At 39.5% G+C, this 11,701-nt stretch overlaps 1 protein-coding gene across 3 annotated transcripts in view; it reads right to left on the bottom strand.

The window, feature by feature from the left end:
- The window catches only part of VIRMA (vir like m6A methyltransferase associated), a 69,243-nt gene that overhangs the window by 32,806 nt on the left and 24,736 nt on the right, over positions 1 to 11,701 (bottom strand). For all 3 annotated transcript variants that reach the window (XM_002759084.7, XM_035277412.3, XM_035277411.3), the window contains 2 exons: positions 8,046 to 8,321; positions 5,185 to 6,325 (listed from right to left, as the gene is read on the bottom strand). In XM_002759084.7, coding sequence (XP_002759130.2) covers positions 5,185 to 6,325; positions 8,046 to 8,321 — 1,417 coding nt within the window. The remainder of the gene's footprint in view (positions 1 to 5,184; positions 6,326 to 8,045; positions 8,322 to 11,701) is intronic.

The raw sequence follows: 11,701 nt of genomic DNA, 5'->3' as shown, positions 1-11,701 counted from the left end.
CTCCCTAAACTCTTTTCCAAAATATCTTTTTCCTTTTTAAAAAAAAAAAATATTTTTAGTTCTGGAGTACGTGTGCAGGATGTGCAGGTTTGTTACATAGGTAAACGTGTACCATGGTGGTTTGCTGCACCTATCAACCCATCACCTAGGTATTAAGCCCAGCATGTGTTAGTTATTTTTCCTGATGTTCTCTCCCAACCCCTGTCCTCCTGCCACAGGCCCCAGTGTGTGTTGTTCCCCTCTCCGTGTCCATATGTTCTCATTGTTCAGCTCCCACTCGTGAGAACATGCAGTATTTGGTTTTCTGTTCCTGAGTTAGTTTGCTGAGGATAATGGCTTATAGCTTCATCCATGTCCCTGAAAAGAACATGATCTCATTCCTCAACTCTTTAAAAATGAAACTTAACTGGATTTTAAAGAAAAAAGAACTAAAACACCGTATTTTTTCAAATATTAAAAAATGGGGTAAAAGTGTCAAAAACATCTCTTGACTCCAAGATAGAACCAGTTTAATGACAATTTCTTAATTTTTAACTAGTAATATTTTTTTGAATGTTAAAAATAAAAGTTATTTATAATTCTGACTCATTCTCTTCCATTTTAGTCACTGCAAATGGTAACACAACAGCTTTCATAAACCCCTATCAAAATATTACTAAAAAGTAGATGAGAGGCCAGAACTTAATTTTGTCAAAAGCTGAAACCACCTCTTCGGTCCTATTACTATTTAAATCCAGGCATGTACTTCACCATAATATAAACACCTACCAGTAACTGCTTACTACAAAGGCAAACAGAACACTCAAGACAACAAAATTCCAGAATTACTACGTTCTGAGAGCATCCTCCTTATGGACCATTCAGAGAATGGTTAAAATAGCAGGCCTCAGACTATACATCCTTAGAGGTCTGTTTGCAAGGCTGGCCACTGGCTAACTTCTGGGAACTTATGAGAGGGTTCCTGTGCCTGTAACTGATAAGAATGGTTCCTTGTGCCTAATTTTTTGTGCAAACAATATGATTATGCTGAATACCTGCTTTCCTTCTAGGAGTCTGGAATTCTGGTTATAAGATAGGCAGTGAGTGCCTACACGGCTACCCACAATAAAAAAATTGTATGCCAATTAGCTTGATATAATTATTCCACAATATATACATGTATCAAAACATCATTGTTGCTACTTAAAAATAAAAACTAGGCTGGGCGCAGTGGTTCAAGCCTGTAATCCCAGCACTTTGGGAGGCCAAGGTAGGTGGATCACAAGGTCAGGAGATTAAGACCATCCTGGCTAACATGGTGAAACCCCATCTCACTAAAGATACAAAAAATTAGCTGAGCATGGTGGGACATGCCTGTAGTCCCAGCTACTCAGGAGGCTGAGGCAGGAGAATCTCTTGAACCTGAGAGGCAGAGGTTGCAGTGAGCCGAGATCAAGCCACTGCACTCCAGCCTGGGCAACAGTGTAAGACTCTGTCTCAAAAATAACAATAATAACAAAATACATAAAATGAAAAAGCCTGGGTGCCAAGTTTCTAAAGAGCTTCCTCAACAGGCAAGACTTCACACATGTTGTCACAAACTGTTGCTATGAGAATTAGGCAGGTACTATGTGACTCCACTGAGAAAGGATTCTGGAAGCTTGCAATTGGTTTCCCCAGACTTCTTCCTATGTACTGTTTTCCTTTGCTGAGTATAACTATATGCTGAGTTTTGTGAGTCCTAGAGAATCCTGGTGCCCTTGGGGACCCTGAAGTAGGGCAATAGAGCCTTGGCACCACTTCAAAAGAAACCCTCCAAAGTACAATTATTTTTCCTTTCAAAATTTTCTCTCCTTCCTAATTTATCAGTTTCTGTCAATAAAACCAGTTCCAATTGTTATCCTGGCTAGAAATCCTTCTCACTTTCCTTCACCTACTAGGTCCTGTTGCCAAGTCCTAGTACTAACATATAATGGCTACTTCACAATCTCTCTCAATATAAGCACAATATTTGTCTTTCCATTACCTGCTAAGGGCCAAGTACTTAAAACCTAGTACCTAGAAATCTCAGACTATCTTATCTTCCCAATAACTCTAATTTCTTTTCCACTGCAATATATCTTGCAACATAAAACCTGAGAATATTACTCTAATCATATCAGATCTGCTACTCCAAAATATTCAATACCTTTCTATATTCTAAAAATAAAATCCAAATTCCTTACCACAACCATTCTGGGCCCTTTATTTCCTCATCTGATACCCAAATGTACCTCCACCATATGGTGGGGAAAAAAATACCTAGTAAGTATTTAATTATTAGCTTCCTCTCAGTGACTGAAAGCATCATCTGTGCAACTAAAAATAAAGTTATTACTAAGAAGTACCGCAATTCCTTTACAACCTCCAAGACTACAAATATATCTATATTTCATACTTAGAAGATTTCCTTTCTCCTGCCCAAAACCAAACTCCTACACTTGTACTCTTGTTCTCATCTCCCACCAAGCCTTGCTCCAGGAATTAAGGTTTACTTCTACATTATAAACATCTCCCTCTCCAGTGACTTTGTAAATGGGTCATTTTCCCAGCCTACAAATGTGCCCAAGCCTCTTCTACTCGTGAAAAATAAAAACCTTTCTCTTCGACCCCAACATCTCCTTCTAGCTGCTGTCTTGTTTCTTACTTTTTCTTTTAGCCAAATTTCTTGTTTTGAGACACGGTCTCACTCTGCTACCAGACTGGAGTGCAGTGGCACAATCACAGCTCACAGCACCCTTAATCTCTCGGGCTCAAGCAATCCTCTCCCCTCAGCCTCCTGAGCATCTGGGAGTGCAGGAGCACACCACCATGACCAGCTAATTTTTTATTTTCTGTAGATGAGGTCTCCCTATGTTGTCCGGGCTAGCCAAATTTCTTTCTTTTTTTTCTTTTCTTCTCTTCTCTTCCTCTCTCTCTCTCTTTCTTTTTTTTTTTTTTTTGAAACAGACTTTCCCCCTTGTTGCCCAGGCAGGAGTGCAGCGAAACTACCTTGGCTCACTGCAACCACTTACTTCCCCCTGGGTTCAAGCAATTCTCCTGTCTCAGCCTCTCTAATAGCTGGGATTACAGACGCATGCCACCACACCTGGCTAGTTTTTGTTTTTGTTTTTGTTTTGAGGTGGTGTCTCACTCTGTCACCCAGACTGGAGTGCAGTGGCCCAATCTCGGCTCACCACAACCTCCAACTTCCCAGGTTGAAATGATTCTCCCACCTCAGCCTCCCAAGCAGCTGAGTTTACAGACATGTGCCACCATGCCTGGCTAGTTTTTGTGGGGCTTTTTGCTTTTTTTTTTTTGAGACAGAGTCTCACTCTGTCACCCAGGCTGGAGTGCAATGGCCTGATCTCAGCTCACTGCAATCTCCAACCTCCCAGGTTCAAACGATTCTCCTGCCTCAGTCTCCCAAGTAGCTGGGATTACAGGCGCCCACCAACATGCCCAGCTAATTCCTATATTTTTAGTAGAGACAGGGTTTCGCCATGTTGGCCAGGCTGACCTCAGGTGATCTGCCCACCTCAGCCTTCCAAAGTACTGGAATTGCAGGTATGAGCCACCATACCCAGCTCTAGTTTTTGTATTTTTAGTAGAGATGGGTTTTGCCATGTTGTCCAGGCTGATCTCAAACTCCTGACCTCTGGTGATCCACCCAAACTTTTTTGAAAAGTAGCCTACACTGTTTCAAATCCTCATTGGCCAGTGACTTATCACTCATACTTCCTCTCCCACTGCTACATTAAACTACTTTTGCCAAAGCCACAGTTGCAATCTATGTAGCAAAATACATGATTTCCTGTCCTTATCTTCTGAATGTCTGCACAGTATCAAAACAAACCATTCACTGCTTCCTAACACTATTTTCTTCTTTGGTTTCTACTCTCTCCTGCTTCTCATTTTGTCTTTCTACTCCTTCTAACTATCCTGCCTAAATGCATACTCTGCCTGTCTCTTATATTTTATTGCTCCCCAACCTTCCATCACTGACCTATTGATTTCCCAGAACACAATTTGTGTGGGTTGCCAGTATCTGGCCTCAAGTGTTTACTTAGGGCCTCCCTACCTTTCTTTCCCACAGAGCCATTAAAGGATGTTGAGACCACAGGCAGGAAGAGCTCAGAAGATAAAAAAGTTAATTCTTGTGGACATCCTTGAACCAAAGGGGACAGTTGGTAGACAAATGCCCCAGCCTGAATGTTTTAGGGAGTAAAGCAGGAGACACATTTTAACCAGTTCTTCAGAGGGTCCCCAGTAGGATGAGCCCCAGCTGTCCACAGCAATAATAAGTCTAATAACACTTCCTTTACTGGCTTTTCTCCTCTTCTTATCTTACTCTCTGCATGCATTTCTGCTTCCTAGATAATCTTTCAAACCAAGAAACTGCACCCAAGACTTTGACTCAAGTTATCCTTTTAGGGAACTCAAACTAAGACAAGGTCTGATAGTTTCAGCTAAAAACAGGAACTCGGGTAAGGTAAGTAGAGGTGTTAGAGTGGACACATAAGCCAACTCCTGGTAATGCGCTATGCTCCAAATCAATGAAAATATTAATCACAAAAATACGTAACAAAATAATTAAAATGCCATTTTTCCATTTTTATGTTAGGAAATTATTCACAAGCAAATGCCAAAAAAAGAAAGTCTCAAAACAAAATTAAAAATCTACTATGGATGCTAGTCCTAACAATGGCAAAACTGTAAAAACAGATAACAAGAGAGATAGATAGCAATGGAACCTTAAAGGTTTAACCAGGACTATAAAATTAAGTTAGTAAAATACAATTTTAACTTACAATTTATTAAGAGTAATAGGTACAGACAGGTTCACACAGAAAAGCTCTCCTTCCTACACCATCCTTTTGTACCACCTTCCCAGAAGCAAGTTAGCAGTTTCTCATTTATTCTTGCTTAGCCATGCTTATACAAACGTCATTGTTAACCATGACAATTTTTTACGAAAATTCCCGATTTTGTTTTAAGAGCTAACATAATATAAGCTCACCCAGAGTAACATATTTCTCAGTTCCAGTACTGAATAACTTTTTGAAATATCAAGCATCCTTACACATAAATGAGTTACCTACAATCAGATAAAAAGCAAAATCAACCACATAAAATTGCCTCCAATGATTTGTGGAATTTATTTCCCAAAAGACAAACATGTCTTACCTAAAAAGAACAGGGTATGGATCATCCCTCTCTGGAGGTCCAGTAATTCGTGCCATCGTTGGGAAAGACTTAACAGGAGGTTGGATCATTGTATGAGGTGCAGTTTCCATTAAATGGAAAACTTCTTCTAGGAGGTTAATAAGCCTTTCTATTTCCCCTTCACTTATATTTGAGGATTCCAAAAGATCCATATCCATAGAAGCTTCCACCTCATTTTCATATTCTGGGTTTGTTCTCTCAAGCCCAGCATCTGTGTCGTGATCAGGTTCACTGTGGTTAGGAACAGATGAAGTCTTCTCTGCTAAATGGTCACCAAGTCTTTTAATCTCTGACAAGATTTCATAGAAATGGCATTTTTGGAGAATAGCTGAACCAGCAGTAACAACCCTCACAGTCTGATCTAAAAGTATGAGTTCCAGAAGCTTTTGATAACCACTTTTTTCATTCTGCCTACCTCTTAAAAAAGCTTCCATTCCTTCTGTCATACTAATGACACTGTCCAAAGCTTTAAAAGCATTTAACTTAAGAGAAGATGATACATGATCAGCAAACAGAAGCTCAAATAATCCATTGATCACTCCTGCTTGTAGCAGTCCTGTAACTCCTTGAGCCCCACATTCTGCTAGTGAGGACACTAATTTGGTCCCAGCTTTGAGCTGTCGGACATTTAAGGCGATAGGCTGGCGAAGTGCTACTTGTAAATTTAAAGCTTGCATGGTCCAGTCTATCAACTGGCCGAGGGAGTCTTGTTTTGTGTTTTTTAATTGTAAGTAGCTTAACCCTTTTATTATTAAACTTGGAATTTCTTCTAAAGCTGTTACCCATTTTGCACCTCTATCTTCTCTATACAAATCTAAGAGTTCTGTTAACTTCACTGAGGCTTCGATTGCCCCTGAATTTTCTTTATCTGGACCTTGATCCTTCATTCTACTGATTTCAATTTCAAAAGTAGTCTTGTACGGACAGCTGAAGTATAATAGTGGTACAAGCTCCCTGTCATATGGATCATATGTCATAGGAGGAACTGAAGCTAAGTCTTCAGCAGTATATTCAACATCAAAGTTTGGATACTTAAATGTTTCACGTTCCAAGTCAGCAATTCCATCTTCATCACTGGAAATTTGTTCATAACCATCATCCCCTGAAAATTAGTATGAATAATATTTAAGTATTACATCATCTTGTCTAATGCATACATTCTGATTGATGAAAAAATAGTTCAATAAAACAACAAAATTTTCCTCAACAATATTTCCTCAACAAAATCAACCTCTGCCCAACATATTACCCACAATTTTACAACATTTTACACTTTCTAACAAAATAATTATGGACAAACTTCTTTTTTTCCTGAAAGGGGTGAAACCTGAAAAATGGACAAGCATTTTAAGCAAATTCCTCTGTATCTGTTCAGTTTCACAACTAACAGAAGTAACATGCAGTTACTCTGTAACTAACTCTGTAAATCAGAAATACCTCAAAGTAACAAAAATATTTGTCTCAGGAGGAAAGAAATTAAGCTTGTCCTCTTGAGAGATTATTTTTAAGATGTTAAAAAAACTGGTTATATTAAAGTTAAATAAGAATATCATAATTACAACGTTAAACCAAATATTTTTAGCAAAACCATTATAGATTCTTTTCATAACATTAATTTCACATTCCTGAATTTACCTATCACACAGTTTTGTAGGTCTCTACTATATTTTGATGGAAAATTTGTTCATTTAAAATATAGCTGGGCATGGTGACTCATGCCTGTAATCCCAGCACTTTGGGAGGCCAAGGCAGGCGGATCACTTGAAGTCAAGGTCCAGGAGTCTGAGACCAGCCTGGCCAACATGGTGAAACCCCGACTTCTACCAAAAATATAAAAATCAGCCGGGCATGGTGGCAGGTGCCTGTAAACCCAGCTACCTGGGAGGCTGACGGACAAGAATCACTTGAACTCTGGTGGTGGAGGTTGCAGTAAACCAAGATAGCACCACTGCACTCCAGTCTGGGTAACAAAATGAGACTTTGTCTCAAAAAACAAAGAAAAAAGAAAAAGAAAGCTGCCTGCCTAAAATTTAACTACTTTTGCCAGTTAAATACAATAAATCTAAACAGAATTATTTGGTAATCTGGGCATGGGGGAAGCTAAAAAAAAGTATCCTATGATAATCTAGCTATTTGTTATTTTGTAAAAGAGCCACTGTGATTCTCAAATGACTCTCATTTTCACTATCTGTAGAAAAAAGTAAAGGCAGATTATCTGTTATTTTTCATAAATGCTTTAACATTATAAGCCATTTCTTGGGCAAATTAAGAGCCAATCAGCTTGAGTATCTCTCACTTTCTGCTTTCAAAAGAAAAATAAAGCCTAATTACAGGACTGTATCATACTACCACATGTACCTGTGTAATTCAGATTTTTCCCTTGAATTTCTAAAAATAATGTAGCATTTGCTAAAATATCTAGATGGCAGACATCTTTAGGAATTCCACCCAGTTTTACCACTCTTTACTCTGAAAACAGCCCACCAAATCCCTAACCAACAGGTATTTGCTACATGATCCTGTTTTCCTGGTGAAAGCTGATGCTGTCAAGGGGAAATGCACATTGCAGCAAGTCAAACAGAAAACTGAGATACAGTCAGGCAGTTTAGGCTGGTTGGTTAAACAGAGACGATTAAAGTAGACACACAAAGCAGAGATGAGATGGAAATCTCATTTCTAGTTATGCCTTGAGGCCTACCTACATTCTGACCAGTGGGTTTCTTGTAACCCATTTATCTCTGCTAGAAATTATTTTGCATTGTTCAAAGCTACGAGTTAGTTTCTAGTATTTAAGCACAAAAATCTTCGCTAACATAACACACCTTCACCTTCTTCATCCTCTTCACCTTCCTCCTCTTCATCTTCCTCTTCCTCCTCAGGGATACTGTCTACTGTATGTCTATCATCATCCTCATCCTCATCTTCTTCTTCTTCTACATCCACATCATCTTCATCATCTTCTCCTTCTTCTTGCTGTTCCTCTTCTACTTCTCCTTCATCAGAATACTGACCTTCCTGGGGAACAGAATTCCGATCAGGAGAAATGGGCTCAAAGTAATCTTCTCTATGAGGAGCATCCTCTTCCTTGTCACCAGACACTGAAAAATTGAGATTTAAGGCACAGATTATTGTAATGGTTTAAATGATACAAGGCAGCAAGACTGGATATGGCAACTACTTAATGATATTTTGGATGATGTAGTTCATAAACACCCTTTAAAAAAAAGTAATAGAATTATTTGCTTTTAAAAATAAATATTGAGTATACGCTGGGTGTGGTGGCTCATGCCTGTAATCCCAGCACTTTGGGAGGCTGAGGCAGGCGGATCACTTGAGGTCACGAGTTCGAGACCAGCCTGACCAACATGGTGAAACACTGTCTCTATTAAAAATACAAAAAATTAGCTGTGGTGTCACGCACCTGTAATCCCAGCTACTCAGGAGGCTGAGGCAGGAGAATCGCTTGAACCTAGGAGGTAAAGTTTGCAGTGAGCCAAGATCAGGCTACTGCACTCCCAACTGGCAACAGAGCAAGACACCGTCTCCAAATTAAAAAACAAAAAACAAAAAAAGAAAACAAAAATAACTGACTATACATGGTACAACTTCTACAGTGAGAAATAATAAAGTATACTATTAGGACATTCCTTTTCTTTTCAGCTTTTAAGTTACTACACAGATTTTTATCTTTTCCAATACAAACTACTTATTTTTATCATTTTTTTCTTCTCTTTTTTTTGAAAAAGAAAAAAGACAGGGAAAAAAAAGAAAAGAAGAAAGAAAAAGAGAGAGAAAGAAAGACAGAAAAATGAGAGAGAACAAAAGAGGAAGAGAAAGAGGGAGAGAGAACGGGAATCTTGCTCTACTGCCCAGGCTAGAATGCAGTCTAAAAACAGGTATTAAAAACCTCTTTTATGCCAATAAATGTGGTTAACAACCGAGACAGGAAGGAATAAGGGAGGAAAATAACAGACAAGCAGCCAACCAATATTTCATTTAAACCTATGAAATGCTATGCAATTGCTGAGGAGTGATTTATTTCCAATTATGTGGTCACTTTTTAGAATAGGTGTGATGTGATACTGAGATAAATGTATGTTTTGGGGATTTGGGGTGGAGAGTTCTGTAAATGTTTATTAAGTTAACTTATTCCAGGTCCGAGTTCAAGTCCTGGATATCCTTGCTAATTTTCTATCTCATTGACCTGTTATATATTTAGGATCATTAGCTCTTCTTGTTGCATTGATCCTTTTACCATTATGTAATGTCCTTCTTTGTCTCTTTTAGTCTTTGTTGCTTTAAAGTCTATTTGATCAGAGACAAGAATTGCAACTCCTGTTTTTTTTTTTTGTTTTTTTTTTTTGCAGTCCATTTGGTTGGTAAATCTTCCTCCATTACTTTGTTTTGAGTCTTTGTGTATCCTTGCATGTGAGATGGGTCTGGATGCAGCATACCAATGGGTTTTGGCTTTTTATCCATTTTGCCTGTCTGTGTCTTTTGATTGGGGCATTTAGTCCATTTACATTTGGGATTGACAATGATATATATGAGTTTAATACTGCCATTTAATGCTAGCTGGCTGTTTTGCCCTTTAGTTGATGTAAATTCCTCATTATGGTGATGCTGCTCTTTACCTTTTGGTATGTTTTTGGAATGGCTGATACTAGTTGTTCCTTTCTATGTGTAATGCTTCTTTCAGAAGCTCTTGTAAAGCAGGCCTGGTGGTGATGAAATCTCTGAGTACTTGCTTGTTCACAAAAAATTTTTATTTTTCCTTCACTTATGAAGCTTAGTTTGGCAGGATATGAAATTCTGGGTTGAAAGTTCTTTTCTTTAAGGATGTTAAATATTGGCCCCCACTCTCTTCTGGCTTGTAGGGTTTCTACTGAGAGATCTGCTGTGAGTCTGATAGGCTTCCCTTTGTGGGTAACCTGACCATCTTCTCTGGCTGCCCTTAGTATTTTCTCCTTCATTTCAACCCTGGTGAATCTAATGGTTATGTGTCTTGGGGTTGTTCTTCTTGAGGAGTATCTTTGTGATGGTCTCTGTATTACCTGGAGTTGAGTATTGTCCTGCCTTGCTATGTTGAGAAAGTTTACCTGGATAATATCCTGAAGAATATTTTCCAGCTTGGATTCATTCTCTTCGTCACATTCAGGTACACCTATCAAATGTAGATTAGGTCTTTTCACATAGTCCCATATTTCTTAGAGACTTTGCTCATTCCTTTTTAGCCTTTTTTCTCTAACCTTGTCTTCTCATTTTATTTCATTAAGTTGGTCTTCAACCTCTGATATCCTTTCTTCTGCTTGATAATTCGACTGTTAAAACTTGTGCATACTTCGTGAAGTTCTCATATTGTATTTTTCAGCTCCATCAATTCACTCATATTCCTGTCTAAATTGTCTATTCTCGTTAGCATTTCATCAAACCTTTTTTCAAGGTTCTTAGTTTCTTTGCCTTGGGTTAGAACATGTTCTTTTAGCTCACAGAAGTTTCTTATTATCTACCTTCTGAAGCCTGATTCTGTCAATTCATCACACTCATTCTCCATCAGGCCTTGTTCCATTGCTGATAAGGAGGTGCGATCCCCTATAGGAGGAGAGACATTCTGATTTCATTCAGGTGTTTTCAGCCTTTTTGCGCTGGTTTCTTCCCATCTTTGTGGATTTACCCACCTGTCGCCTTTGTAATTGCTGACTTTCAGATTGGGTCTCTGAGTGGATGTCCAGCTTGTTGGTGATGAAGTTTTCTCTGTTTCTTAGTTTTCCTTTGGCGGATGCCCTTCCCCCACAGAGCTGGACCTTCCTGGGTTCAGCTGTGCTTGCTGTCAAACTCAATCATCAGCGCTTCCAAATGCTGTTTTTTTGTGGGGGTGAGACCAACCGAGCCCGATCACCTCTCCCTGTCTCAGAGCCTCTTCTTTTTTTTTTTTCTAGTTGGAATGGTTGACTCTCTCCCAGATGTTCCAGTTGCCCGCTGAAAAGGCGCCGGAATCTGTGTAATTTCCCCTGCAGCAACCCACTGCACCAGCTGAAACAGCGGCATTGAGATTCGTGGTGCTTTTCTGCCCGGGAATGTCCCGGTCTGGCTCCCCGCTTCAGTCCCCTTTTTGATCAGCTGAATGGGCGACTCTGCCTTCCTGGAGCTCCAAACGCCAACTAAAAGGGCACCCAGTCCCATATACTTTGTACTGAGAACCACTGCGCTGGGGCGCTGGCAAAACAGCGGCACAGGCCAAAAGAGTGGCACTGGTGACCCATGGGGCTCCCCCACTGGGAATCTCCCAGTCTGTGGGCAACAAAAATTCGTGTAGAAGTGTGGCATCCACTCACTCTCTGCACTTTAATGGGAGCTACAATCCTGAGCTGCTGCTAATCGGCCATCTTGGATCTCTCTCCTATTTTTATTTTTAATAGACAACAGGCTCTCCCTATGTTGCCCAGGCTGGTCTCAAACTCCTGGGCTCAAGAGATCT

The sequence above is a fragment of the Callithrix jacchus genome, chromosome 16 (genome assembly GCF_049354715.1).
Source record: "Callithrix jacchus isolate 240 chromosome 16, calJac240_pri, whole genome shotgun sequence".
Taxonomy (NCBI): domain Eukaryota; kingdom Metazoa; phylum Chordata; class Mammalia; order Primates; family Cebidae; genus Callithrix; species Callithrix jacchus.
The sequence above is the reverse complement of the archived record's forward strand: the minus strand, read 5'-3'. Positions and strand labels throughout refer to the sequence as shown.